At 41.6% G+C, this 25,895-nt stretch overlaps 1 protein-coding gene across 5 annotated transcripts in view; it reads right to left on the bottom strand.

The window, feature by feature from the left end:
- EPHA6 (EPH receptor A6) overlaps positions 1-25,895 on the bottom strand; it is a 356,395-nt gene that overhangs the window by 33,125 nt on the left and 297,375 nt on the right. For all 5 annotated transcript variants that reach the window (XR_014218859.1, XR_014218860.1, XM_082219716.1 and 2 more), the window contains one exon: positions 9,420-9,629. Coding sequence is in view for 3 of the 5 variants with exons in the window: in XM_082219716.1 (XP_082075842.1) it covers positions 9,420-9,629 (210 nt within the window). In the remaining 2 variants the exon portion in view is untranslated. The remainder of the gene's footprint in view (positions 1-9,419; positions 9,630-25,895) is intronic.

Genomic DNA, 25,895 nt, shown 5'->3' with positions numbered 1-25,895 from the left:
TTGGGTTACATACGCTTCAGGTTACATACGCTTCAGGTTACAGACTCCGCTAACCCAGAAATATTACCTTGGGTTAAGAACTTTGCTTCAGGATGAGAATAGAAATCATGCAGCAGCGGTGCAGCGGCAGCAGGAGGCCCCATTAGCTAAAGTGGTGCTTCAGGTTAAGAACAGTTTCAGGTTAAGACCGGACCTCCAGAACTAATTAAGTACTTAACCCGAAGTACCACTGTATCAGAAACAAGAGCCAATCCATGAAATTCACATACATATTAGAAAACAAAGCTGAGTCCTTGACAAGTCCTTCAGGCTCTAATTAGTTGGAAAAGTAGTATCCTTTCCCCCTGCCTCATTTTCAAGTGCATTCATTTCAAAGTGACTTCTATTAACAAATGAACTTAAGGGTTAGGTCAGTACAGGGTTTTTAAAGTTCCTAGGCTCACTCATTTATTGATCTGTATTGAAATAAAGGTATTCATTTAAGGCAATCAAGCAAAGAAAGCTATTTTGGGCAAATGATCGGGCTGGTTGACTAACTCCCTGATTTTGCCCTCAGTTCTGACTAAATTCAGCAATATAATTGGGTCCAGAGATACACTTAAAGTGAAATATATAAATCAGATGACTTCCAATACAATAGCCAATCAGCTCATCAAATATATAAGGAATGAGTTTACAAAAAAGAAAAAGAAGAAAATGATTATTTTGAAAAGTGCAAGTTTGTCAGAAATTCTTTAAAAAGCTAAAGCACCACATAGCACAATATCAGACAATTATGGCTAATTGTTGAACACTATTGTATTTCCTGATGATCACTGCTTTTATATAAAAAACTCCACAACCCTCTACTTGTATACAAAACCCAATTTACACAGCAAGATGTAAATTATGCATTTTTCAAAAGAGGCAAAGACAATGTTAGACGACAGCTAACAGTTGTTATGTATTATAATATAATTCCAGTGCAGCCACAGAGGGGCAGTCAAAGGCAATGAATGTCATCCATTCCAAGATACCAGAAAGACAAAGTTCAGAGCAAAAATTTTTTTATCCCACACAGGTTTCCTGCTGAGACTAGTACACACTTTGTTTCAGTATCTACAAAGTCAAATCGGTTATATCTGTGGAAGATTTGTCTGAAACAAATAGATCTAAACCTGTTGGCCACAATTCAACAGAGAGCTAGGCATACTTTAGCCCACGGAGTGTGTAAGCTGAGCAGAAAGCAAGCTGGAAGCTGGACATAGAAACATGCTTGATCTGTGTGGGATCCTAAATTGTGATTAATAGAGCAGCAAGTTTTGTTGGGGTGTTACTGTGAGCACCTCCGTCTTGTGTTCAGGTTATATATATTTGTAAATAAAACCATATATCCTAAAGACACCACAGTCTACACTGACCTTCATTCCAAGGAAGCTGAACCCTGGGCAAGCACCATGAACCCTTGTATCCTCTCACTGCTCAGAGATTGGGGTAGCATGCAACAATATTAAACACTCACAAAATAATAGAAATAAAAAATTCACAGGAGCAGAAAGAGCAACTATTTCCTCCAACCTCTACATGCCAAAATAAAAAGAGACATTTTCAACTGATGTCAAAAGGACATCAACAAGAGGGGCAAATATATACCGTATTTGACCAGAGGGAGTTCCATGGTCAAGTTCCATAGTCATCATTGACAAGGCCCTACAACATGCCACTACAGAATGCACAGTGGTTACAGACGGAACTATCAGCATGGCCTCCCTGACAAATGTCAGGGTATGGACCAGCTGATACTGGAAGAGGCACTCCTTCAGGTACCAGGGACCCAAGCTGTGTAGGGCTTTCTGCACCACGACTCAGCCTGGCAGCAAAGAAGCCAGCTGATCCACTTCTCCCAGGAGTGGCTTATCACACTCTTAGCTCTGTCAACATGTAACTAGGAAGCTGCATTCTGCACAAGCTACAACCTCTGGATCATATTAGTTTTATTATTTATTAAATTTCTATCCTGCCCTTTACAGGTTTACAAGATAAAAACACAAGAATACTTAATGTAGTAACAAACAAAAACAACCACCACCTTCACTGGCAGCCCTACTTGAGAGTGAATTGCAGTGGTCTAAATGGCTGGTTACCAGAGTGTATAGCATTGTTATAAGGATATTTTGGTGTAGGAAAGGCTTTAGCCAGCAAACTACCCACAGCTTGAAATACGTACTTCTTGTCATTGAGGCTACCTGAGCCTTCAACGACAATGCCGACTGAAGCAGCACCTCCTGGCTATGAACCTGTTCCTTTAGGAGGAATACAACCCCATTCAGAATTGGCTGCCTCATCAACTCCCAGACCCAGGAACCACCCACCAATAGTGCTTCCATCTTGTAAGGATTCAGCCTCAGCTTATTGGCCTTATTTACTCCATTACTGCCTCTGGGCACTGGTCCAGCACCTGAACAGCCTCTCTTGATTCAGATGGAATGTAGAGATAGCGTTTTGTTCAATCGTGGAATATGGGTACAGCAGAAAGAGGGAGTAATTATTTCTCTTACCTTAAAATTCAAGATAGCTGTGAGATAGCATCCCACAGTGATTTAAAAGTAAAAATAAAAATGCAAGGCTAGTAATATCATGTTTGTTAACTAATATATTAATCTGTATGCTAACATCCATAGCTTTTAATTTATTTCTATGTGTGGAAATCATGTCATCGTCATACATCTCCGTAAGGCCATGTTTAATTTTATTCAGTGATTCAGATTTTGGTCAATTAATCAGTATCTGGGAAACTTATATTTACCCACCTGCTTGGTAAGCCAGTTGTAATTGTTAAACAATTATTTATTTTTCTCTATTGGGCTCTAGTGACAATCTCTATTATCTCTGCATGTGTCTTGGCCTGTGGGACAGAACTCTGTGAAGATAATCACTAAAATATTGACTTACTCTGCATTATGAATTAGCATATACATTTCTCATAACTCAGCTCTATATAAAATAAAGATTCTAATTTTGCTCTATAAATCTTAATAGCAGGAACAATTATTCTGCTCCTGTTTTTGTTTTTTAAATTATTCCTATGGTCAGTTTGCTTTCAGTGTTACCAGCATGCTTACTATGTTTCTAATTGATCATATGCATTTACTACCTCGTCAATATTGGTGTGCCAGCATTACTTATTTTTAGATATCCCCTGACCCAAAGAAAGTTTGCAGGTATCAGTTACTAGATCAGGAATCAAGGATTTAAACTACCGGTAAATGTGTCCCATTGCCTCAGCTTCAATTCACCATTGCCATGCATCCCGATTCGCATTCCAGCACAACTAGTCATACAAAACAACAGGTGTGGTGATCTCCAGGTTAATTAAATTATTAATCTTTATGGTTTTCTGTGTGTTCTCATTTTTATTATTTAATGTGGCACTGAACTGCGTAGATCCAGGTACTTGGTCAAACATATATGTGGAGGGACTTTAGTGTGAATGGCAAGCATAAGCTTGAAGAAGGTCAACAGCAATAAGAAAAATGATTGCAGATGTTTGATATTGGTGATCAGTTTACACTATAAGTTCTGCATGTCATTTTAGTATGCAACCCTATCAAAGGACACATACACACTACAATTTTAAAACACATCCAAAGCATGTTTTTCCTTTCAAAGAATTCTTCCCAGAGTTTCTGGGAATTGTAACACTGTGAGGGGTAAACTACAGTGCCCATGTGCTTTAAAATAATGTGGAAAATTTGGAAAACTCAGCAGTGGCCAGAGGATTGGAGAAGATCAGTCTATATCCCAATCCCAAAGAAGGGCAGTGCCAAGGAATGCTCCAACTACCGCACAATTGCACTCATTTCACATGCTAGCAAGGTTCTGCTTAAAATTCTACAAGGCAGGCTCAAGCAGTATGTGGACCGAGAACTCCCAGAAGTGCAAGCTGGATTTCGAAGGGGCAGAGGAACCAGAGACCAAATTGCAAACATGCGCTGGATTATGGAGAAAGCTAGAGAGTTCCAGAAAGACATCTACTTCTGCTTCATTGACTATGCAAAAGCCTTTGACTGTGTCGACCACAGCAAACTATGGCAAGTTCTTAAAGAAATGGGAGTGCCTGATCACCTCATCTGTCTGCTGAGAAATCTCTATGTGGGACAAGAAGCTACAGTTAGAACTGGATATGGAACAACTGATTGGTTCAAAATTGGGAAAGGAGTGTGGCAAGGCTGTATATTGTCTCCCTGCTTATTTAACTTATATGCAGAATTCATCATGCGAAAGGCTGGGCTGGATGAATCCTAAGCCGGAATTAAGATCGCCGGAAGAAATATCAATAACCTCAGATATGCAGATGACACAACCTTGATGGCAGAAAGTGAGGAGGAATTAAAGAACCTTTTAATGAGGGTGAAAGAGGAGAGCGCAAAATATGGTCTGAAGCTCAACATAAAAAAAACTAAGATCATGGCCACTGGGCCCATCACCTCCTGGCAAATAGAAGGGGAAGAAATGGAGGCAGTGAGAGATTTTACTTTCTTGGGCTCCATGATCACTGCAGATGGTGACAGCAGTTACGGAATTAAAAGATGCCTGCTCCTTGGGAGAAAGGCGATGGCAAACCTGGACAGCGTCTTAAAAAGCAGAGACATCACCTTGCCAACAAAGGTCCGTATAGTTAAAGCCATGGTCTTCCCAGTACTAATGTATGGAAGTGAGAGCTGGACCATAAAGAAGGCTGATCGCCAAAGAATTTATGCTTTTGAATTATGGTGCTGGAGGAGACTCTTGAGAGTCCCATGGACTGCAAGAAGATCAAACCTCTCCATTCTGAAGGAAATCAGCCCTGAGTGCTCACTGGAAGGACAGATCCTGAAGCTGAGGCTCCAATACTTTGGCCACCTCATGAGAAGAGAAGACTCCCTGGAAAAGACCCTGATGTTGGGAAAGATTGAGGGCACAAGGAGAAGGGGACGACAGAGGACGAGATGGTTGGACAGTGTTCTCGAAGCTACAAACATGAGTCTGACCAAACTGCGGGAGGCAGTGGAAGACAGGAGTGCCTGACGTGCTCTGGTCCATGGGATCACGAAGAGTCGGATACGACTAAATGACTAAACAACAACAACATAGTGCATACACAGCAAAAGACTAATTGGTTTGGTGTTCTATACATGCGGCAGATGCTTGCAAAAGCAGTTCTGGCAGTGACTATATTAGTATTTATATATTCAAGCCAAAATTTTATAGAATGCTAGACAGGAAGGTTAATAATGAATATTATTCTAAATTACTATAAGTTCATCACAATAAAAAATAGTGACAGGTAAACCCAGCCTTGGAGATCATTCTGCTGCATCACAGCTGCAATCCTATACACATTTACCTGGAAGTAAGTCCCACTTACTTCGTGCTCTGGTTCATGGGGTCACGAAGAGTCAGACACGACTAAACGACTAAATAACAAAAGTCCCACTGAACTCAAAGGAGCTTACTAGAGTAAACATGAATAGGATTGTACTGCATATTACATTTTCAATGCGGCAGGAAAAGACCCAGTACAGAATCTATATGGCAAGGGTGTCAAATCTGTGGCCTTCCAGATGTTGCTGATCAAAACTTGAATCATCTGTGGTCGCTAGCCATGCTTCTGGGATTGATACTAGTTGTAATTCAGAAACATTTGGAAGGCCACATATTAGCCACCCCGGCTTTATAGAAAGACTAGCTGGGTAATCAGGCTAGTTGGAAAAGAAAAGGGAACATCTCATTAATGCTCACATACAGCACACTGAAATGATGGATTTGTAAACATGTTAATCTCCTGTTAACATAAAACTGTCATTCTGAATACTTAGATGCAGCATGTGGTAGATTGTACATTGAATTAACAAGCTTGCAAGAAAGTGCAACTGAGCCTTTGACAATGATCCAGTAGTGGCTGTTAAGTACTGATAGGAGAAATCAGGATTGCTCCCCCAAAAGCCAATTTCGGCACTTGTTCTAATGGGAATCATCAACATATGGCAGGGTAGTGGGTATGTATGAGCAACTTCTATTCTGCATGCCATATAATAGGCTACAACTATATTCCCAATTCACAGATCCTTCTCTACTTTTTCAAGAATCACATGAATCAGACTATGTGTTTACCACGACATGACATGCTATGTCATGCATTTGGGAGGAAACACATATAGATAATTTGGATAAGATACTGTATGCAAATTTAATTTTTAAAAAAGCAAAAGAAATGTTTGCTGCATTATTGCACCAGAGAACACCAAGTTTGGTGACAATGTGAACCAGCCATTATTCATCTTCTTTGTAGATGGAACAAACACTGTGACAGAGGAAATTAATCTACTTCTTAGAATGCAGGAATTTTGATAAACCATGAAAGGTTCAAGAACTTATATTCTCTATGTATTGATAAGAATTTCTTTCTGTTCATAAAATAGACATGTCACTGTGTTTGTGGCTGTTGTCCTGGCAACTTCCAGTATACATTAACAGTGTTTTGATGGGGGAAAACATATTCGTCAGTTATCTTGGATGTTTCCTTATCCATTCCTGACACACAAGTGCCACAGGTAAAATGTTACTAGCTTGTAAGTCTTTCTCTTTTGTTTTAATATTCTAAAACAAGTCTTGCCTTCAGTGACATCAGGCAGAGAATTATCTCTTATTTCCATAAAACTCAATATGAGGTCCATAAACACTTTCTGGTTTCTAAAGAAACAGAATAAATATTAGGAGTTAACCCACCAAATGGAGCCAATGTGTATGGAAATATGACTAGAAAGATAGGCTACATCCAAGTCCTTCCTTTCTTAGTTCTCAACTGGGCTATCTTGCATCACCTCTCCTTCCTTAGATATCTGCTTTCTCTATGGTTGTTATCTTTTATTCTGCATTGGCTCCTACGGCTTTAGAAATAGCATGACGGGGGAAATGTAACAGATGAAGTTTTTCCAGTTGCTGCATCTCTATGCTGGGAAAAGTTGCCTTTCAGGTAGCTTTTTAAAGGCATGCAGCAGCCTTTTTAAAAAACACGCCACAACACACACACCCTAATGGCAGTGCTTTAAATCAAGCACTTTCTAACCTGCTCCGGAACTCTTATTAGATCAAAAACAAGTTCATAGGTTGTAATAAGCAAAAATTATGGCTTGAGAGATCTTGTGCAGTTTTTTTTAAAAATGAGAAGTTATGATTACTTTCTAATTTTATACTGCTTATATGTGATTAGACCTCTTCTGTGAGCAGATATTTGTATTTATTATAACTGAACAGGCTCTAAGGAGTTTGAAGAATGTGTGGTTGATGCAAAGCATTTAAAAACACAGCACTTGCAGCATGGCCAATATTGCAATTTAGAGGTTGCAGTTTTCAAAAACAAATAGTGTGGATTGATGATGAGAGTGACTATTAATCCACTAGTTGATTGGGCATTTGGGGGAGGTGTCTTACAGGTAAGAGTTCTCCAAACACAAAGTGTGTACACACGCAGGCATAGAATGCATTCGCTGCCTTCCACAGGCAATTATTTTTGGACAGTGTAGACATAGTTGTCTTCATAGTGTTGGTATATTGTTCTTTTGCTGTTTAGAAAGCGCCTTTTGGTAGAACAGCTCTAAACCATCTTACATTTTACAATGTATTCGGCAGTGCCTCTTGCCTTGCCTGGAAACTTGAGAGTGCCTTCTCTGGGAACCTCCTGTTCCCTGCACGCCCAGGGCGGGCAGACCCTGACCATATCATACCACAAGTGCCTTGCAATAACTAGCCATGGGTAGCACCAGAACAGGCAGCCTTAAAGTGCCTTGCCAAAAGAAAAGAGGCATGTAGTCATGTCGCCCCCTTCATACCTGTATTGCCTTAAAAGGTTCCCCATTGATTTCAACTGAATCCAGATCAGATCTGAGTGCACAACAGGCATGCAGATCTGTGTGCTCTATTGCAGTTAAATAGAAAAGCCTCTGAAGGTTGGGAGAGCTGTGTAAAAGTACACAGCCCACATGCCTATAAGGAACAAGTAAATTCTCTACACTGCTGTATTCAGTTATGCATTTATCCCATAGAAATGAGCAAGGCTTCAGAATCTAAAACATAGGGTTACAGAGCACCTTGGAATATACTGTTACAAAGGCGACACGCCAATCCCCAACGTCACCTGAGCAGTAGCAAGATTCTAGTGGGGTTCCAGGCACTCATCCTGGGGTCATGTTTCCGCAGAGAATCAAGATGAGGTGGAGGCTGTTGTGGCTTTACAAAATATGATTTATTCACATATTTTATTTACACCTGGATTTATATGGAGGGAGTTCAGATCTTACAGCATAGTCAGAGAGGCTTGTTCCCCACAGCAGTGCAACACTCAAGTCCAAGGCATCTCTCCAGCCTCCCTTCAGCCAGTCTGTCAAGATGGTTCTGGTCTTCTCTTTCCCCACACACCCCTGCTTGGATCTGCCCAGGCTCAAGGATTCCTCTTGGATGTTGGTCATCAACACCTTTTGACACGTTAATGCCTCTATCCCAGGTGAGGCCCTGGCCTAGAAAGGAAGCTTAGCCTGTATTTTTCCAGTGGCCTGGAATCTTCCCTTTAATACTCCAAATATTACATAGATTCTGACAGTCATTAATTTCTTGGGTTTAGGGGGTTTCCCTCCCCCAAACTTATATCACCATGACCATTCTTGATACTACAGTTCTAACGAAACAAATGAAATTTTCATACACAGTATAGGTATGAATTATAAACCTAGTTGCAGAGTGTTTGGGAATGCTAAAGTGAGTTTCCATTAAGATGCATTCATGACCTAGACCAGTTTTCTACAGTACTGCATGCCTTCATATAAAGAAATGAAGGAACAACATTACATAAGTTATTAGGTAATATTCCAACAAATAGAATCAAGGTGAATCGGAGGGAAAATTTGAATTACCAAACTAATGCATGAACGACATCGTGCTCAGGTAACTCCTTATTTCCAAATTTAAAAGATACTGAAATAAACCTAATCATGCCTAAATAATGGAAGCACAAGCGTTTCACTGCTTTGTTATTGTGGTGACTCTAGGATATGAAATAATAATATCTAGATAGTAAGTTTATGTAGTTCAAAAATAAAATTCCAATTATCACAGATAAATTCAGGTTACAGGGAACTCTGGCCCTAGAAAATGAAAAGAGCAAAATAAAATTGGCTAGATGGGAGTAGGGACCTTCTTCGGATGTACTTTCGTGATAAAGAAAATGGCATTTGAAATATCCCATTTTGCAGTAAAGATAACAAGTCACAAACATAGCTTAATACAAGAAGCACCCAATCTAAACATTATCGAGACAGAAGTTAAGAATTACAGTAAAAAGAAAATGAGAAATACAAATCTTGCATCAATTGTCTTTTTGTATTAGAAATAAAAAAGAAACTTACACTTGTTGTATAAGCTGCTTCAGGGTCATCCTCTAATACCCGCGATAATCCAAAATCAGAGACTTTACACATGAGATTACTGTTGACCAAAATATTCCGAGCTGCCAAGTCTCTATGTACATAGCCCATATCTGAGAGGTATTTCATGCCAGAAGCAATTCCACGTAGCATGCCAACTAGCTGGATAACTGTGAAGTGGCCATCATGCTTCTGCAAGGAAGGGAGATTGTCAGCTCCAAGAACATTTACATTTTCAAGTTTAACTCAACTTTCTTCAGTTTGCATTGGCAAATGCCTAACCACAATTTGCTAATCCAGGCACACCTCCCCATATATCGTATATACTCAAGTATAAGCTGACTTTTTCAGCACATTTTTTATGCTGAAAAAGCGCCCCCCCCGGCTTATACTCTGCCGCCTTTGCCTCTGTCGTCGTCGGAACGAGCAGCCCAAAAGCAGCTCTTTCGGGCTGCTTCTTCTTCCTCCGCCGCTGCCGCCAGGTTTGTGGTGTGGTGAACCGGCTTATACTCAAGTCAATACGTTTTCCCAGTTTTTTGTGGTAAAATTAGGTGCCTCAGCTTATATTTGGGTTGGCTTATACTCTAGTATATACGGTAATTTATTTAATTATCCCCATTGGCTTTTGGGTCTTTGACCTTTTTTCACATTTGTAGCATTTCCCACAGTGGAGTGCCACCACTGAGATGGCCCTTTCTCTGGTACCTACTTCCTACACCTAAAATGGTGGCAGTACCTTCAGTAGGCCCTCCATTCATGTTTGGGTAGGTACATATGGAGACAGACAGTCTTACAAGAACTGTGGTCTTAAACCGTGAAGGACTTACATCACCATTTCACTGTAATTCCCCTAGCCTTCACAGTTGTCTGATGTGAAGTTGTCTTTTTAGAGCCAGACAATGGACCAATGCACAATATTTACTGCTCAATGTCTAGCAACCAGTTCCAAAGTAATGATAGACATATCTGTTATATAAACAACGCTTTTACAAATTACACTACTATGTCTGTCAAATAAGATTGTGGTAACACATGAATGAAAATGCTATGTGCTAAATTAGTAGCTATCTCTTGCCTAATCCTGTGACAACAATCTTTAATTAAAGATGAATACTGAGGAAATTAGAGGAAAAAATCCTAAGAATAGATACACTCTTCTCCAAGGTTAGCTACTTAGAATGTCTCTATGGAAATAATGTAGAAAAGATAACCCAAATAAGAAATATTAGCTCTTCATATTACTAATCCATTTTTGGACAGAAAAGTCCTGGCTCAAGAATTGCCTTCAAAAGTACTTGAAATAAAATCATGACTTTAAGATTGGATAATCAGTAAAAAAAAATATGTTTATATCCTTTTGCCTGCAAAACCCACAATCTTATGCAGGCCACTTAACACATTACAGCAACAGATGGCAATGGGTTTTTTTTTTAACTACTGGTTTAAAAATTTAAGTAACAGGTGTACATATATGTAAGCCTGGCACAATACTCTGCATTTTCTAATTTTTAGATGCAGTTAATTTTATATTTTATAAGATTACAAAAAATGCTTTAAGAAATAGTCTGGGGTTGCTAGCATTGGGAAGCTACAGAACCTTTACTGAAGTTGTTCTAGCACAGGCTTCCTCAACCTCGGCCCTCCAGATGTTTTTGGCCTACAACTCCCATGATCCCTAGCTAGCAGGACCAGTGGTCAGGGATGATGGGAATTGTAGTCTCAAAACATTTGGAGGGCTGAGGTTGAGGAAGCATCTTCTAGCAAATAGCAGTCTGTAGATTATGCTACATGGAGTGCTGAAATTCTGATTGGAAATTTGTTCTTACAAGCCAGTTACCCATCAGCCCCTCTTTTTTTGAAGCTTATAAATTGAATTATTGTGTGCTTCTAGTAATCAGCATTCAAGCCTGATTGTTATTGTACAATTTGAAGTGTATTTCATCAATTAACTTTTCCTGCTTTTGATGTTATGTCACTTCATTCTCATCTTTGATATCATTTGTGTATGTTATATACCGGTATATATTCAATACCAATTTGTTGCTCTAATTATGTGGTGTGGAACCTGTTGCTCTCCAAGAGCCGTTGCACTATAATTCCCATCATCATTGATTATTGACCATTCTGGCTAGGGCTGATAAGAACTGGAGTCCAATGACATCTAGAGAACTATAGATGTCCCATCCTTGCTCTAGGGCAGGGGTGTCCAAACTTTTTTCAAAGAGGGCCAGATTTGATGAAGTGAAGGGCTGTGGGGGCCGACCAAAGTGCTGACCAAAGTTGACCTTTTTTACCATGTGATTTCAGAAATCCGACAAAAGTTATGGAAAAAATATGAACAATCCATAATGGAAATACGAAGAGGTTTTTTTGTCAGGAATGAGGGAAGTGGCTCATAATGCAATCCTAAACACATCTATTATGGAGTAATTGGGACACGATGAGACTTCTGAAAAAAGGTTCATATGATTTTGCTGTAAGTTAAAATACACATTTTGAAGACCATGGTGGCTATTCAACTAAGTAATAGGTACATTGTCACCAACAGAAACATATTTCATACATAAATTATTGGAGGACAAATGCACAGATTAATAAGGAAGAGAGAGAACACACTTTCTGAATTTTCTGTAATATACCCGGCAGCTGAAACACTTCTCCTTCCCATTTAAGATGGTTGGCAAGGGAACTTAAAGTGACTCACAGTATGAAGACTCAGGAGTGCAGACAGTTTAAACAGCAATTTTAACACAGTAGGCATTTTTCTTTCACTTGAACAAATAATAATTCTTCAGATCTTACTACTGACTTTTTAACTACAGTTTCAGGCATGCCAATAACAAGTAGTTCAAATTAATTACTTGGCATGTTGCAAATATTTTTATTTCTTATTTTTGTTTGTTTAAACAATTTATATATTGCTTAACTGCTATGGCCTTCAAGTGGTGTACAAGAGATAAAATACAGAAAAGGTAAAAATCGGCTAAAACTATAAAACCAGTCTTCTATTCAAATGGCTGCTGGATTTTAAAAATGGCATGTTTTCATTTAGTCAACGCAGCTGCTTTAATCCAGTGTGCAAGTAAATTTACGTCTTGTGACTCTTCTCTATTTTTTCTCCCTGCATCAGGACCATATTCAGGTCTCACTGGGTCTCCAGGTCCTTTCTGGTATAAAGCTGAATTCCAGGAAGTAAAAGTTACTAAATTTTACATTTTGATATTAAAAAAATGCTACATGGATATAATTTAGGAAGGGTATCATTGTCTGTCATTACTGAAAATCTCTATCAGTAATAAACAAACAAATCAACACCAATTTTGTAGAAGGAAGCAAGTGAAATAATAGATCATACAGATTCATACGGATTCCTTTTGGGGTATTTATTAATTGGAGTGCACTTATGAGGAGTGAAATGCTGCCATCTGGCAACATTGCATAAAAGTTTATCTATCTTATAAGGTTATTTATATAATTTTTGAGCTGCAAACAAACTTACAATTCATATGGCTTCTAATAAAATTGATTTAAATACAAAAAAGAAGCAGAACCAAACACAGCTTGATCCACAGGGGAGTTGGGCATTTTAAACTAAAAAATTAAGTGAAATTATGGGAAAGGTGATAGCTCAGTTGGTATGGGTAGCACTGAGCTAGATGGACCAATGGCTTGACTTAGTATAAGGCATTTTCCTAGGTTCCTAAAGAAAAAAGGTCTTGCCTAAAGCTTGCCTAAAGTGAGAGGGACAACCTGTCAATACAACAGAAGGCCCTGTTTCCAAGCCTCTGGGGGTGCAGTTGAGATATTATGCATGTCAGCATCGCCCTAGAGAGCCAGTGCACCAACTCAGAGTCAGCAGAGACCATCAGGAGATCATCAGGAGATTCTTGGGTATGGGAGGGGTGAAATCTCCTCAATGCATAGAGAGTGGCAGATTTCCTGATCCATAACCATTGAGGCCTTGGCAGTTAAGAACCAGCACTTTAAGAACAGCACTTTAAATGAGTCTGGAAATGCACCGGAAGCCAATGCAGATGAAACAAAATCCTAATACAGTAGTATGCTCTGAAAAATGGGCTTCAGATTTCAATGTAGCCATTGCATTTTGCACTGGCTAACATTTTCAGACACTTTTAACAGTAGCCCCGTGTGTTCCAGTGATCCAGTCTAGGTGTGACTGAGACATATGTGGTAGTCAGATCCAGTGGCGTAGCGTGGGGGGTGCAGGGGGAGCCGGCCGCACCGGGCGCAACATCTGGGGGTTAGGGTTAGGGGGCGCAAATCCACGGGTTAGGGGGCGCAAATCCACGGGTTAGGGGGCACAAATTACTTGCCACGGGTTAGGGGGCGCAAATCCACGGGTTAGGGGGCGCAAATTACTTGCCTTGCCCCGGGTGCTGACAACCCACGCTACACCACTGGTCAGATCTGTTTTATCCAAGAAGGGGAGCAGCTGCCATATTAACTGAAACTGTGCAAAAGCATTGCATTCCTGGCCACAGCTGCTACATCAGCATTCCAAAGCAAAGCCAGTCCCAGGAATAAACCCAATGTGCGAAAGAGATTATTGACCAACTGGACATAGTATAGGGTTGAACAGCAACCTCCCTTCCCCAGCACTACCTCATGGGATACGCATGTCAGATAGGAGTGAGGATACAATATTGCTTTGAGGATATGGTAGCTTTCAAAGGTCAAAGAAAGGATTATAGAAATGTGTCCTTCACCTTAAGAAAATTCAGACTGCTTCTTGTCTTTTCTTGACCGTAGCAAGACAGTCATAATTTAGTAATATATTTCCAAACAAGTACTTCAAAATGTTCTTTGCCACATTCTTGTCACTCCAAACCTCTATGATTATTGCTACTGCATAACATTTGAAATATATCTTTTCCTCATCTTCAAGTACTTCAGCATTTCACACTTGCCTATAGCGTGTGATTTTATCCTGTCCTTATTCCATATGTTCTGCTTCTAAGTGATGCCTTTATTTCTCACCCACTTGACTTTCCAGATCATGTCATGCTACACCCACACTAATCCGTAAACAACGTAGTCTGCAAAGCTTCTCAATACTGTTTTCTGTGCTACCTTTAGTCCCTCAATATCTTTCAATAGTGCAGTTTTCCTTTTGGCTGTTTTTGCCTCAAATAATTATCTGTTATGGCAGGGATGCACGTCCCACGCTCAAAGGCCACATTTCCGCTGCTTTGGGGCTGGGACAATATTTTCTGTCTCTCACACAGGTGTAGTTTGGCCCTAAACTGTGACTATAAATTGCCTTCAAGGAGCATCTTCACCACTAATAAAAATACTAGTGTTGACTTCAGGACAAGGTTTAATAAGTGTGGTCAAGAGCTGACTTCCAGACTAGATAAAGGAAAGGTTGCGCATTCTTACAGAAGCTGGCAGAGAAGACAACTGTCAAACGTCTTGGCTGTGGAGTTATTACTGAGCATATCTACAACAGGCATGTCCAACAGGTAGATTGCGATTCAGGTTCCAGGTAGATCCGCCTGAAAAGCTCAACAACTCTGGGGCACCCTCCCCAAAAGATCAACAACTCTTGGCAATGACAATGAGTAGATCACTGCCAGTTTTTTTTATAGTGGGAGTAGATCGCTGTCTCTTGGGAGTTGGACGTGCCTGATCTACAAATACAAGTTAATGGAACTGTATAAAGCTCAAAAAAAATATTATGCAGCAGGGTTTCAGTGGCTCAGTAGCAGAGCATCTGCATGAAAAAAGGTCCCTGATTCAATCCTAGGCATCTTCAAGTAGGGTGGGGAATGTTCCCTGTCTGAAATACTAGAAGGCAGATACCAGACAGTACAGTGGTACCTCAGGTTAAGTACTTAATTTGTTCCGGAGGTCTGTTCTTAACCTGAAACTGTTCTTAACCTGAAGCACCACTTTAGCTAATGGGGCCTCCTGCTGCCGCCATGCCGCCGGAGCACAATTTCTGTTCTTATCCTGAAACAAAGTTCTTAACCTGAAGCACTATTACTGGGTTAGCGGACTCTGTAACCTGAAGCATATGTAACCCGAGGTACCACTGTATTGACAATACTGAGTTAGATGGATCGATGGCCTGACTCAGTATAAAGCAGCTTCCTATGTCCTTAAATAATTGAACCTATAGAAACTATGGAATTAATCAAAATTATTCTCAATTCGCATAGATAATCATACAGCTTAAAGGTAAAGGTACCCCTGCCCGAACGGGCCAGTCTTGACAGACTCTGGGGTTTGTGCGCCCATCTCACATCTATTGGCCGGGGGCCAGCGCTGTCCGAAGACACTTCCGGGTCACGTGGCCAGCGTGACAACGCTGCTCTGGCGAGCCAGAGCCGCACACGGAACGCCGTTTACCTTCCTGCTGGTAAGCGGTACCTATTTATCTACTTGCCCCCGGGGGTGCTTTCGAACTGCTAGGTGGGCAGGCGCTGGGACCGAGCAGCGGGAGCGCACCCCGCCGCGGGGATTCGAACCGCCGACCTTTCGATCGGCAAGCCCTAGGCGCTGAGGCTTTAGCCCACAGCTTACTATATTGCATATTTTTTCTGGGTTCTGCAAATCATGCATGGTGATAAACAGTAAATGAAGCTGTGGTGTTCCAACTACTGGAAATCTTATTCCGCAAACCATGGGGGTTCAGATGTTTCAGCAGGTATTGCCCACCACTTTCAGTTATATCTATGAAGCCATAAGGGCTAGAATCTTTCTTTTTTAAAAAAGTAAAAAGTCCAGGATTCTTGGGCACATTCTGCTGCCACATTCTGATTCCCCTCTACACATCCCCACATACATCATACACACAGCCCTAATTTAAAACCACTTTAAAAAGACAGGCGCCACAATTTATTAGGCCTCAACTACCACAGGCCTTGATTCTCTCACCAGCCCTACATCCCAATGTTCCTCAGACATCAACTGTGATCCCATAACAACTCATACAGCTTTTCTTCATATACTTGACTCTCTATGCAAATAAACTCAGAATAGATACACATCTTGATATAGATATCCTCTGGCAATTGCCTCTTCTTTTTTGTTTTATTTGTCTCAAGAGGGAAGATGCAATTTCCCCCAAGTATTTAGTAAGTGACTCAGGGTTGTTATCTAGGGCTTATTCCGACTCTCAGGGGTTAACACAAGAAGTACTTTTGATACAATTCCCAGTTGGCTGCTGAGGATGTTTATCAGCCTCTGTGACAATTCAAACCAGAGTGAATTTATCCAGAGCACTGTTCCATCAAATTCTAAACAGTCTTTAATAGCTTTGCCAAATAAACTATCCTTGACAGCCAAAAGTATATCTAGTGCCTGGCTGGTTGCACATTTATGCTGCCCATCCAATGCACATGAGAGAAATTGTTTTATATTCAGCATCTGATTCCGTTTGCAAAACTTGACTCAAGAAATATTCCAGTCCAGTTACAGAACACTGCATAAAGTATTATGGGCAACAAATCAAGCTTCCCCAGTGGAAGCTGTTCCTTCTGCAGCAGAACTTTGCTCTTAAAGTGTTCCAGAGAAGAAACCATTTTACACCCAAAAAACAAAATCTGACTCAGACCTGCAAGTCCCACTTCAATCTTTAATTATAGAAAATCAGAAGTGCATAACGTTCACACTTCCGCAGCCTATACTTTGATTTATGTATTCATTGCCTTTAACCGTGAGAACTGAACCATGGGTGTGGGGAACAAAGTTTCTTGCAGAATAACATAATGGAACATAAAGATATGAATACTGATACTTAACTGACACCAATCCCTTTTTAATTATGAAAATACCTGGGCAAGTTCATACCTTTGCTTAGGATACAGTTGGAATGGTTAATCAAGATGTTATTGGGAATGTTTTATTTATTCAAAGAACCCTTCTACACAAGGTGGTACAATTATCAACTGGATCACTTGAGGCTGCAGGTGGGGCAATTTTTAAAATACTTACCCATATAAAAAACTCCTTGTAGGGCAACACCTACTCATCAGGGGAAAGGATTTTCATGTATCCTCTCTGCCTGATGCGCTAGTTTCCTACATAAAGGAAGCTTTTTATGTGTTCATTTAAAAATATGAAGTCCTACCAGCAGAGTCTGAAGCAATGCAGCCCAAAATTCTACCACTTGATGTGGATATGTAGGGCAGCTTTCTGTGCATTCAAAATTTGTTGGTGTAGGAATGCCTTGAAATATTAGGGGAAGATGAAAAATTTTGTGTCATTCCAGGAGGCTATTACAGAGGGAGGGATGGGACAGCAGTGCTTTCCCACTGACTCTGCTGGAAACAGACCAAACCAGGGGCCCATACCGGGGTCCTGCCGCTGCTTCGCTTGGGTAGCCGGGAGAATGCAGTTCGAGGTGGCGGTGTTGGGGAGAGACCCTCGCTCAGGGCGCCACGAGACCTGGCGGCCGGCGGCCTATCTGGGGGGTTTTGGAGCGTATTTCGGCGGAGCGATTGGGGAGGAGGCGGCTTGTTGCCGGATTCTTCAGCTGGGCCGGAGATCCGCTGCTGGGGGGTCCCTGGGCCGAGTTGTGAGCCCGGCCAGCTGAAGGGAGATCCAGCCGATTGCGCGACGGGGACGGCCGGGGCTCTCCGGCTAGGGCACGCGGCTGGCTGGCTGGCTGGCGAGGGAGCAGGTGGGGAGGAGGCGGGGGTCCTCACTCTCTTAGGAAACGCGCCCGCGCGCCCGATTGCCACGAAGTCCGAAGGGTGCGTGTGTGGAATTAAAAAGCAAAAACGAGATACGGGCAGGGCAGGCAAAGCTTTCCGCAAGAGGATGGAGGGCAGGTTGAAGAGAAAATCACTCAGGATGAGACAGTCAAATCAGCCATGATAAAATGGGCTCAGGATATTGGGTATAACATCATGTTTGAAGACTGGGAAAGGTTATGGACCACCGGAATGAAATTCACGGCATGTAATGCCTTGAAGGAAAATATTATGAAAATGATTTATAGGTGGTACATGACCCCAGTCAAGCTTGCAAAAATATATCACCTGTCTGATAATAAATGTTGGAAATGTAAGGAGGCTGAAGGGACATTCTTTCACCTCCGGTGGACTTGTCCAAAAGTGAAGGCCTTCTGGGAAATGATCTATAATGAGTTTAAAAATGTATTTAAGTATACCTTTCCCAAGAAACCAGAGGCCTTCCTCTTGGGCATTGTTGGCCAGAAAGGGTTAAAGAAGGATAGAACTTTCTTTATGTATGCAACTACAGCAGCAAGAATACTTATCGCAAAATATTGAAAGACACACGATTTGCCCACACTGGAAGAGTGGCAGATGCAATTGATGGACTACATGGAACTGGCTGAAATGACTGGCAGAATCCGATATTTGGGAGAAGAAACAACGGAAGAGGACTGGAAAAAATTTAAGGACTATTTACAAAAACAATATAAGTTGTATGAATGTTAAAAATTTACACGATTCGGAAACTATAGCTTCAGCAATTAGATTTGGGAAACAGGAAATTATATTTTAAGTAAGAAAAGGTCAAAATCTAAGGTAATACTATGTTTAATTTAAGATATAAGTAATTGATGAAAAGTATGTTAAATTTAGAGGTATAGTATTTGAAAAGTACAAAATAAGGTACGAAACAAGGTAATAATTTGCTGATATCTTTATTATGAAGAATGCAGGGTAAGGGAGATGCGAGGAAGTCCAGTTAGTTATATTAAAAATGTGTTGAATGGTTGGTTTTCTTTTCTTCTTTTTCTTTTTTTCTTTTTCTTGTTCTTTTACTTTTTTCTTCAGTGTATGTTTCTAACTTTGTATTTGAAAACTTAATAAAATATTTATTAAAAAAAAGAGAGAGAAAATCCTTTCGCTTTTCTGGGGCGCAGGGAAGTCTCAGAGCCGGAGGTTGGGGAAGGGACCCCCTTTGCTCTGCCCTCTTCTCCCGTCTTAGATTCGCATGGGGGTCCCCGCCCGAGCTTGCGTGGCCACCGGGCCACACAAGGGCCGCGCTCTACGCGGCGCACCTTGCTAGCCGCGCAGCTGTCCTCCGCGGCTGCAGAGCGGCCCTGCGCCGGTGCCCAGCCCCTCTGGGCACCCGCTGCGCTGCCAATGACAAGCGGGCGACGTCGCGGGCGGGGAAGGCGTCGCTTTCTTTCCTGATCCTTCATCCTCCGAGTCTTCCAGCCCTTTTTTGGGTTGGAAGCTCGTCTCGTTCGCCCTTCTCCTTTCTTCACCCTGCGCGCAATTTTCCTCCCTCGTCTCCCTCCCCATTTCTCTCTCCTTCCTTCCTTCCTTCCTTCCTTCCTTCCTTCCTTCCTTCCTGATTGACTGACTGACTGACTGACGGGCTTGGGCTGGGGCTGGGGCTGGGGCTCGAGCTTTGGCTCGGGCTCGGGCAGCCACAGCGTCGGCGGTGTTGGCGATCGGCGGCGCGGGGGGATGGCCCTCCCGGGGGAGCCGGCGCTGCTCAATGGGGTTGCCAAGGAGACAGGCCGGCCGCCCCCCGCCCCCGGCCCGGCGCCCCCCGCCGCGCCGGTGCCCGTTATCGAGCTGGTGTGCGCCGGGCGCCCTATAAAAGCCGCGGACGCGCCAAGCGTCGACAGGCAGAGCCAGCGCAGCGGTGGCGCTCTGCTGGAGGGGCGCCCGAGATTATTGGGGGGGCTGAGCCCCCCCAAACGAATTTTTGAGGGGGCTCGGGCCCCCTCAAGCCCCATGGAGTCGGCGCCTATGGACCAAACCAAGCACCACTCAATTCCACCAGGGTCACCTCCTGCCCACTACTCATCTAGCAGCAGCCATCCCACCAGTTCAGCTAAAAGACCAGTAACCTTTGCCTCTTTCTCTCCTTGAACTCTTATCATTCCTGCTGGTCACTATAAGAACATTGCCACTAAGGGCCTGTCCACACTTCCACTTGTTCCATGCCTAGAAAGAATGGGTCTAAGAGGTTTTCCACTTGTTCTAGACATAGATCAGAGTGGTCAATCTGCAGAAAAACTGATTGGGGTTTCTTCCAATTCAGTGGTAAACAGCAGGTTAATCTGGGGGAAAGTTGAGGAAAAAGCAAAAGTGTGGATGGGCCTCAGTAAATGGTGCCTGAGTCATTCTCAGCCCCTTTTCCTTTTGTATCATGCCGTTTAGACCGTGAGCTGAAGGCAGGTATTGTCTGATTCCTCTTCTGGAAGCCTTTTTTCAACTTGAAGGATGGGGTGAAAATATTGTAAATATAAATAAGCAAACAGTGGGAGTAACCCATGCTATGGCTCACCCCTTGACCACTTGCCAGACGAGTGATGCACGAGCCCAAGTGTAGGCTTTTCTCATGTGTCCTGACTCCTGGAGCTTCAAATGTTGCTCCAGAGCGGTGGGAAGAACCACTGCTGCCATTGTGCCCACACCACAGTATAATATTACAAGGAATCCACACAAAACAGAGATCGAAGAAGCTGCACCTCTGCTCATGTGGAGAAAGGAATGTTGTCTACATGTCAGCAGGGCTGTCTCTGCTTCAGGAAGACCAGGAGAGAGCTCATATATTACTCTCTAAGCTATAAACTTGCTCAGTGTTCAAACTGATCACTACACAGAACATGTTAAAGTTAGGACAAAACAACAAAAAATGTCATTGACCTGCACAAATGTATCTTGACTCTCAGTATCTACAACAAAGTATTTGACTGGAGTTTTTTTTAATAAAAGGCTGATGGTAGAACACCCTCACCCACTGCACATCCTGAAATAGCTGTGTAGCAAATTTCCAAAGGCTGAAAGGCTGCTGGACCAAGTTTTTGTACATGTTTTTAAAACAAATACTTTTTCCGTAACAGTTTGATTTCCAGACTCTGCTGATTCAATCAGGCCTCCAGCCTGGACTGGCACCATTAAAGAAAAGATCAATCAATACTTTGCTCAGTACAATAGCAACTGCGGTAGAGAATTTACTTTTTCCAGAACATCCAGACCTACTCTATAGAGTTAAAGAACATCTAAACTAGGCTTGCCTGCACAGCTTGTGACCAATAAAGCCAACCAGCTGTGTATTGTTTCTCCCCTCCTGCCTTCTAGTTTAGTCCTCTACCTGGGACTGAAAAACAAGAGTATTGGCAAACAACTAGCATGCTGACCCTGGCTTGTGTTATGACATTTAACTTATGCCATGTGATAGTGTCTGCATTAGGGGTTTTAAATCACGCTTGAGAGAGCGCATACTATCTGCACTTATTTTAACTAAATTTTGCATTATGGTTCCTAGCATAGTATAATTGTGACAATAAGCCTTTATTCAATGAGAAGCCAGCAGGCAGGTTATTCACCTGGGCAAGCGAGTCTGAGCTATGGTATGCCCTGAGATCTACAGATTCAGGGCAGTATACACATTTTATAAATAATACTATAAGAGACATGTTCTTTGTAACAACTCAGTTGTTTATAATTGTTAGCTGAAAACACAGTTATCTCTAGTAGTGTAAGAGACACTGAGCCATGTAATGTGAAACATCACAAACTGGCAAAGCTTATCAAATACAGGAGATAGAGAATAATCCTGAAGCAACAACTAAAAAAAACAGATAACTGTTAAGAAAATATTATCTCGGAGGGATGGTGATCTACCAGAATACGAATTTGGAGAGGAAGTATTTGTCAAATCACTATTCAGGTCCCTCATGTAACAGGAACACATATATGCAAACTAAGTAAAACAAGTAAATAAAATGGGGAGGTTTTGTTCCGCAGCGGAGGAAGCCGATTGGGTGCCTGGGGTGGGTCCAGCTGCCCATGGGGGCGGCGCCAGTCGTCCACGGGTGCACCGAGGAGTCTGCCTGCCTCCTTCCACTCAGCTGCCCTACAGCTGAGGGGGAGGCGACAGGCGGACTGTTTGGGGCACAGTGGAGCCTGCGGGCGCTCATGCCACCACGTCACTCCCAGGAGAAACGTGTGACTTGGGTGCGCTGCAGGCCCCACGGTGAGTGCTGCCCACCATTTTGTCACCCCCTCAGTGGGACACCCGAGGCAGCCCACACCTACCACACACCCCTGGTTTCATTCTACAACTTTGTTGCAAAGCCTGCTAAAGATGGCATGTGTGCATGCTGCATGAGAGTGAGAGAGAGAGCAAGAATGAGAACAAGCTCATTTTTAGCATCTTTTACAGCAGACAAATAAAGATGGGAGCTATTAAACTTTGCAGTGTCATGTGGGTCTCCTCCACCCAAAATGAACTCTGACTGGAGAGGATATGTTAGATGGATTTATAGCACACACTTTATGACTTCATTTTATGGAACTCTCGTCTCCTTTCCCAACATTATTTAACATGAGCTTCTGCTGCAGCATCTAACCTCTAACTGACAGAAAGGATAAGGTTAATGGCAAGGCTGTACTGGGAATTATATAATGGCTGCTTCTTCAAAGAGCAATATATCCTGACATTTCTTTCCCACAGAAAATATTTTTCACTTCCCTCCCTTGGCCTATTTTGGACTTGCCTTTAGGAATTTAAGTTTGGTAATACGTTTTGGTCTTTTACTCTGCTGTATTGTCTTTTGTTAATGTACCACAGAAATGAAACAAAACTTATTATGGTGCTTTACACTATTAAGGTCTGAAGTACATGTCAACAATAAAAGGACTACTTTCTGCAATAATCTGTTATTTTACCCAAATGCAATAAGGTTCTCTGGATTTATACCTTGATATAAAACAGTCACAGTGCCCCTTTAAAAACCAGAACACGCTGTACAGAAATAGTAAAGATTAGTAATACAATTCATAAAGTAACAGAACCTTTGCTTTTTTATTAATTTGCACAAAAATAATTAGAAATATTGAGACTTTGGATTTTTTGTATGATATAGTAGTAGTATATTACAGAGGGGGTTACTGTTTTGTTGTTTCTGTTTTGGCTATTTATTAGTGCTTTTATCTTGTGTTTTTTCCTTGTGGACTGACCTGAGATCTTTTGATGAATGGCAGTTTATAAATCTAATAAATAATAATAATGATATATGCAGTACATATCTTTTGTTTTAAATACTAAAATCAGATAATATCATAATCTAGAAGAATGGAAAAAGTGTCTGCTAAGCTGTGTTGCTAGGTCACCTCCATTTTGTCCCCATGTTTCCATTTTCTGTATCTATCTTTCCTGTAACTACCTAGCTGCGAGATCTAGTAGTGACTAAGGCACTAAGCAAAGGGTGTGATTGTAAGACAGTTATACTGAAATATTTAGTAATCCTTTTATTGGCTGCCACACACTTGCCATTGTACAGAAATGGAAAGCTCCATAGGGCACCTGTAGCAGCACAACCAGAAGTCTTCATCTGCCTCACCTGCAATAAAACACATCTCTCCCATGTTGGTCTCTACAGCCACAGCAGGCGCTGTAACTTCCATTGCCTCCTGAGACAGATGGGTGCCAACAACAACTCGAACCTTATGCTTTGGTATGAGTGCTTGAAATATTGATGTTCTGGAAAACGTTACCCTCTGTGTTTGACTGTTGCAAGGCACAGCTACACCAGATACTTTTTATGCCGTCTAGGGCAATTTGGTTTTGTGAAAGAACTAATACCACTTACAACAGCAACCTATACCATCTTCCAGTGTGATCTGAGTTAACTTTTAGTTTGTCCCAGGATACAATATGCGATGTATACCATCCTTTGTCTCTATGATTCCCCCTCCTTTTATTTGTGTAATGCTGTTAAAAAAGAATACTCTTTCTTTGGGTCAGGACATACTAAGATACACTAAAAATATTTGGAACATACAATCCAGTTAGGCAACTCTGTGCAAATGGCTTTCTTGGCCTTAGTGAGTTGAACTATGATGCTTCAGCAAAATATACGGCTGGTTCACACAAGCAACATCAAATGACAAACTGCACGTAGGAACTATCATAAATTTAACACTTTAGATAAAGTTTTCATATCACCAAACAACACTTCGAACACAACACTTTTCTTGAGGCTAATCCACACATTTAGCTGCCATTCCTCAATGACTAATCATATGATGTACACACATGTGTGAAACAACCCATTATTTATAACCACCTTTATGCCTAAACACTTTGCAAACACATCCGTCCATAATGCTAGCAAAAATCATTGTGTCATGATGTGGCAACTGATAACATCATATATATATAATTCCACAGGCCTAGCTGTTGGTATGTCTTATTCTAAGCACAGAGAAAACATCACAAATAGGCAATGAAAAAACCTTGATAGCCTTCTGCTCAGCTCCCCCCACACATGACCATACAGAATGCTGATCCAAGCCATGTAGTCTGTCAGGCAGAATGAATTAAATGATTCACTACACACACACACACACACACACACACTCCATTTGCTGATAAACTACTTGGTACATTGTGCCTCGATCAAGTCAGACAAGATGGCTTCTTCCAATGACTGCCAGGATTCAGGAAGAAGGTTCAAAGCAGTCTATCAAAAAAGTGGCCAAAGCATTTTCTCTTAACCCACAGTGTACATTTTCAGAGCCAGCCCTACTAGGGAGAAATGAGACACCTGCCACAGGCAGCCAATGTAGCAGCCCCCAAATAGTTCCTCCTGATCCCTCTTTGGCTATTCCATCTGCTGGGGGATAATGCTGGGTCTCTCATGTGGACTGCCTTAATCCTTCAGAGCAAGGCAGGGGCTCCAAAGGTTTCCAATGCCAAAGGACTGAGAAATAAACGTGTCTTAATAATGGTGTTGTGTTCAACGTTGTGTGAGCAGAAGGTAGGTCATGCAGTGGACCACTGTTTTCCCCTCATGCTTCTGCTTCCCCCTATGCAGCTGAAATTTATTCAAGATGGCCATGATGACCTATAAACATTGTGATTTATTGGGTTGCAGTGGGGAGGAGGTTGTCTGAAATCAGATAGAGGAATAATAAAAAAAAAAGTGAGTCTACAGTCCTAAATTTACTTGGATTTAAATGTTATTGTAATCATTGTTACTTATAAGTCAACATGTTTAGTTGCAGGGAGTTAAAAAGTTAAATAAACTTCGCTTTAGACAGATGGGTCAATATGAGAGGCACAACATCCCTTCTGAATGTACTTTGTCTCTTCATCTCTCTCCCATCCAACCCAGTATTTTCTCCCCTGATAGTTCCGCTGCCCAGGCTCTTGCGCATGGTACAACAAATCTTAGGATCAACGTATTGTAGCATTACTCCTTTACTTCTAAATATAATAAGAACGTGAGCATCCCTGGAACTTTAAAGCCCCAAATATGAGCTGCTGAAGAAATCATAAATCAGATCTGATATAATTTGGATTTACATGGGAATATGTGGAACAATTGCCACATCTAATGCCATTATATATTCCCCTCCAAAAATCAGCTAATGCTGTCATGCTCATAATATTCTGGTGAACAATAATGATTTATTTGTAGAAATTATGGCATAGAAGCTTGAAATGTTGAAGAGTATTCTTCACATTCTGGATTTTTATCTTTTAGCT

This window comes from Podarcis vaucheri (assembly GCF_965113315.1).
Source record: "Podarcis vaucheri genome assembly, chromosome: 4".
NCBI classification, from domain to species: domain Eukaryota; kingdom Metazoa; phylum Chordata; class Lepidosauria; order Squamata; family Lacertidae; genus Podarcis; species Podarcis vaucheri.
This window is presented reverse-complemented; position numbering and strand designations above follow the sequence as displayed.